The sequence below is a fragment of the Syngnathus scovelli genome, chromosome 19 (genome assembly GCF_024217435.2).
Source record: "Syngnathus scovelli strain Florida chromosome 19, RoL_Ssco_1.2, whole genome shotgun sequence".
Classification (NCBI taxonomy): Eukaryota; Metazoa; Chordata; class Actinopteri; order Syngnathiformes; family Syngnathidae; genus Syngnathus; species Syngnathus scovelli.
In genome coordinates, this window is record NC_090865.1 from 2,185,655 (window position 1) to 2,190,461 (window position 4,807).

Here is a 4,807-nt window from a genome sequence, read left to right on the forward strand (position 1 = left end):
GCGGCTCGGTGGCGCACTGGGTAGCACGTCCGCCTCACAGTTAGGAGGGTGCGGGTTCGATTCCACCTCCGGCCCTCCCTGTGCGGAGTTTGCATGTTCTCCCCAAGCCCGCGTGGGTTTTCTCCGGGCACTCCGGTTTCCTCCCACATCCCAAAAACATGGCCGATTGATCACTCCAAATTGTCCCTATGTGTGAGTGCGAGTGCGAATGGTTGTTTGTCTCTGTGTGCCCTGCGATTGGCTGGCAACCGGTTCAGGGTGTCCCCCGCCTACTGCCCGATGACGGCTGGGATAGGCTCCAGCACGCCCGCGACCCCCGTGGGGACTAAGCGGTTCAGAAAATGGATGGATGGAAGTTTAAAATAGCATGATACAGCTCCTTTAAGTCTCCGAATGCTAACAATAAACGAGGAGCTATGTTTATTTACAGTAACTTTTTTCATTCTGGGGAAAGCATATATTTACTCATTTTTGGCTTTGTAATGTGCATCCAAATGCATATCTTTAAAGAATAAAATTCTCAAATCAAGTCTCTTTTTTAATTTTGTACAGTTGTGCTATTTACCTAAAGTACATGCAACACATGTGCAATTGACGTCATACTACAAATAGAATAAAACTGCATCAAAAACACTTCTGAATTTCCATGAGCTCCTCAAAACTAAACTGCAGTCAAACTTGGCATATTGCATCATAACTGATTGAAAACTCAGTTAAGCTAAGGCACACTCATAACACTTTTAGTTTTCACTCCACCTTGTGTTGATATAGCTCTGCTGTTTTTTGAGGTTTTCACACTTGACAATCCTCATAAGCACCTCATCAGCAAATCTGAGGAAAAGAAATGATAAAAGGATCATGTGACATTTGATATAATTTCCTGTTTTCACAAAAAATATAAATCAACAGCAGGAAATGAGTAAATACAAAGTAGTGTTTTGTCGCCCTCTTGTGGCATCAACAGGCATTTAGGTTAGCTGGGAGTGTAAAAATGAACCTTGGCAGAGGTAACGTTTGCATCGTACCCCTCTCTCTACGTGTGCACCGTGTCGTCCATGAGGCTCTGTCTGAGCAGTGCGGTGACCTCTAGTAGTTCCTCCTCGGCCTCCTTGACGTTGGGGTCCAGCTGGAGGACCTCCTGCAAGTCACCACTGGCCGACAGGTAGTCCTGGGTTGTGCGCGGGGGACAAGCGGTGATGAGCCTCGTGAAGGTGTTTTGTCTGTGGTGAATAATTTTAACCACTGAAAGACATTATGTAACACATGTTGCCTTTGCACAGCAATCACCTGCAGACCCTTGTGGGCTAGCGCTCGTCTGTAGAAGGCTTTCTTGTTGGTGGGCTCCAGACGGAGAGCAGAGTCACAGTCCTGCTTGGCCTCCTGAAAGCGGCTCAGCTTCAGAAGACAGATGGCTCTGTGGGAAACAGTACGTGTGAGGAACGTTTCCACAGTTCAGTCAAAGGAGTACTAATGGGCATTGGCCTTGAAAAAAATAATCTGTTATTTAATATTTAGTATAATTGTGTCATTTTCAAGTTGTACCTGTTAGTGTAGAGGACACATTCGTCCGGTTTTAAAGCGAGGCATTGACTGTACTTATGCAGAGCGTCCTGAAAGTGACCTTTCTTCACCAGCTCGTTGCCTTCATGTTTCAACGCGCTCAAGCGGGATTCTTTTCGTCTGGCTGAGAAAAAAAAAGAAATATGTCCAGTGGAGACTATGATCATGACACACAAATCAGACTTCATATCAGTGAATGGATGGGAGCGGGTAATAATAAGCACAAAAGAGCTGAGTCATGTGACTGACAGATGCACTGCGGGAGGAAACCTGACCTGAATTGTTCCATTACAACAACACTATGTGACTCCTTCTCATCTAAATTATTGATGCCGCACATTTTACACACTGTCTGAATGTCTTAACACACACACGGGAAATGAGAAAGCGCCACGGGGCGTACCTTCCTCCTGCAAGGCCCAGGCCGCCCTCGCTTGGGCCTGTTGGACGCTGGCGGGTTTCTCGCGGTGTTCCCGCTGCACCGCCAGCGGCACTGCGGGAATCTGGGGAAGTTTCTCTCGCCACTCAGGCCCGTCCTGCTCGATTAGCATCTTGGTGATCCTGAACACATGCAATCAATTGTGTCATTTAATTAAATTTATTTCGAATATTTGAGTCAATTGAAAGCCTCCCACTGGTTCTGCTGACCTGTGAACACTGTCATGAGCCGCCTGCACGCCGGTGTCCATCTGCAGGACGGTTTTGTAATCCACGTAGGCCTTGTGGTAGCGCTCCAGTGACTCGTAGGCCATGGCTCTGCGCAGCAGTGCCTTCAGGTAGAACGGCTGCAGCTGCAGGGCCCTGAGAGGATCACACACATCGTTGTGGGTCACTGGTCATCGCTCACACACACACAAACATACTTGGTGCAGTCCTCGATGCAGTCGGCGCTGTTGCCGTCTTTTAGGTAGCAGGCGGCTCGGTTGGAGTACAGAATGCACAAGTCTTCAGGGTTGCTGATGCCTGAAGGTAGAACAATTATAAAAGACGATCTTCATTATACAGAAGCTGACTTATAGGTCTTGAGTAAAACCGAAGACATTTTGGCACGTCTGTCACCTGACCTGCTTGAGCACATCCATCAATGGCCTGGCTGTACTTGTTCAGGGCGTCCCCAAACTGCCCATGTTTGAAGAGATTGTTGCCCTCATTCTTGATGCGGGCTAGATTGGGGGGGAGGCCCCCTGCTGGGGCATCTAGATAACTTTCATCCATCACAAGGCGCTGGGGGGCTGGGATCCTCTCGGCGCTTCCATTGATCACCCCTTTGGTTTCTCTCCTGTTCTCTGTGGGCCCCCTTTTTGTCTGGTCCGGTCCGGATACTCCTCCTATGCTGCCGGGGGGCTTCTCCTGTACGTTCCCCATGGCTGCACCACCTCTGCAGTGCGTCCTTCCTCTTCCTTTTCCCGAGCTCTCAAAGCCGCAGCAGCTTCATCTGGATGGGAGGTTTCCTTTAGGAAACACCCCCTGCATGACGTACCGTCATTGAGGGGGAGGGGCGATGGCTGTGCTATGCAGCATGCAAAATACGCCTCTCCGTGGGTTCATCCTTGATAAAACAAAACATTTTTTTAAATATGAACATCACCGTGCAAGTAACTACTGGATAATGAAAACACTATTTTTAAATAATAAAAAATGTATAAAAAATTCCCCTTTTGGCGGTTATAAAAAAAAGCTATTTTGAGTAAAAAACATGGTGGCAAAACATCAAAATAAGAAATACAAGTATTTTTTGGCACATAATCAAAAGTATTTAGTGTATGTGTACCTAATGCTGTGTCCAGTGCACCCTGTGACGCCCTTTTTTTCCTATTAAATATTTCAATTTAATTTTAAAATACATGCAAATAGTTAAATACATTTAAATTCAAAAATATTTTGAACTTAAATTCCAACTGAATTGGACAATACATGTGTATACGGTCTCATGTGGATTCATTCTTTTACATCTTAACTGTTCATAAATATTGCAGGATTAATGGGAAATATATATGGCCACATTTCAAAAGAGAACACAGAGGAAATGTGGGTCACTCATTGAGTTGCCACGTTTATTCACATGATAAGACAAAAGGACCAAAAAAAAAATAAAGGATCCGCTTCATCGGGCATCAAAAACAACCACTATGAATCAACAGTCAAGGAAAGCCACTGTTATTATGCATACATATACAGGAAAAGGATGGACAGATTACATACATATCCACACTTGTATTTTTTAAAGAAGCATTGGAAGGATACATCTGTTTGTCCTCTTTTTGTACATGATCCTGTAGCCGCAATCTCTGCATCGGATTGGATCACGGGCCTTGATTTCGTTTTCCGTGTGGCACTCTGTAAACAAAAAAAATAAAATAACTACAATGCAAATTTTGAAAACAGTGCATGGGAATGCTTAAGAGATGCTGGACTCAAATATAATGCGCCATATATTGAATTATACGTCACATAGCAATGAGAAGAGTTACCTCCACAGATATAAAACATAGGCTGCTGCCTTGGTGGTTGCGCATCCTGCTGGGTCTCCATTTTGTGTCTTAGAAATATAAAAACATGTATGTTAGCGTAGTTAGCACAACATGCTACCACACAACGAAACAACAGTAGGGCGTTTTCGGCGTGGATTCGCCCTTAGGATCACGGAATATAGAGTCCTACTTAATCAATTGTGATTGAAGTACATGTAAAAGTACAGTAGAAGGAATATAAACTTAAATAATTAAATTCTCACGGGGTTTACCAGAGATATTTGCTGTTGACCTCTTCAAACGCGAGGCTTCTTGTGCGCATGCGTGAGCAATGCCCGCTCGTCACAAACTAAAGTGGGTTGTGATTGGTCAGAAAGAAAGCATCAGCGAAAATAGCGGAAGTTTGCGTTCGCTCAATTTTTTTTCTTTAAAAAATGTAATACGTCAAAACATTTCACTTGTAGAGAAATCTTATACTATTTGTAGTTATGAATAAAATATACATATATATATAGGAACAAGCAACGCCCTGATTGGTCAGAAGTATAGCGCCTGTATGACGTATAGAATGGATCAGCACTGACGTCAAAAGACACATCCACAAGAGGGCGCTATTTCTGCAGTAAAGTATTGGACCATACAGTTGAACCTTTGAAAAATACTATACACAGACAGTACCTGTACACAATGAAACTGTATAGTACAAAGTCTGTGAACGGCAACGTTTTAAAAATGTGTGGTAGGATAATCATGGTGACTTAAGAAACACACACGAA

General features: G+C 44.2%; 2 protein-coding genes across 3 annotated transcripts; both read right to left on the reverse strand.

Moving 5' to 3' along the window:
• Nucleotides 1–379: 379 nt before the first annotated feature.
• Nucleotides 380–3,449, reverse strand: LOC125986744 (sperm-associated antigen 1A). 2 transcript variants are annotated; one of them, XR_007487752.2, is made up of 8 exons: nt 2,625–3,449; nt 2,424–2,523; nt 2,209–2,361; nt 1,964–2,121; nt 1,543–1,684; nt 1,288–1,414; nt 1,026–1,220; nt 380–831 (listed from the first exon to the last, which is right to left on the reverse strand). XR_007487752.2 is itself a non-coding variant. In XM_049750603.2 (8 exons), exons 1-7 carry the CDS (start codon nt 2,923–2,925, stop codon nt 1,034–1,036), a joined length of 1,116 nt encoding a protein of 371 aa, XP_049606560.1. In that variant the 5' UTR covers nt 2,926–3,449; the 3' UTR covers nt 380–831; nt 1,026–1,033. The 2 variants fall into 2 exon arrangements, 1 of the variants encoding a protein (XP_049606560.1); XM_049750603.2 differs by having other exon boundaries at nt 1,026–1,168.
• A 138-nt stretch (nt 3,450–3,587) lies between these two features.
• Nucleotides 3,588–4,417, reverse strand: polr2k (RNA polymerase II, I and III subunit K). The gene is made up of 4 exons (XM_049750623.1): nt 4,304–4,417; nt 4,032–4,099; nt 3,805–3,897; nt 3,588–3,687 (listed from the first exon to the last, which is right to left on the reverse strand). The coding sequence occupies exons 2-4, from the start codon at nt 4,090–4,092 to the stop codon at nt 3,665–3,667; spliced, it is 177 nt and encodes a 58-aa protein (XP_049606580.1). The 5' UTR covers nt 4,093–4,099; nt 4,304–4,417; the 3' UTR covers nt 3,588–3,664.
• Between the last annotated feature and the right edge of the window lie 390 nt (nt 4,418–4,807).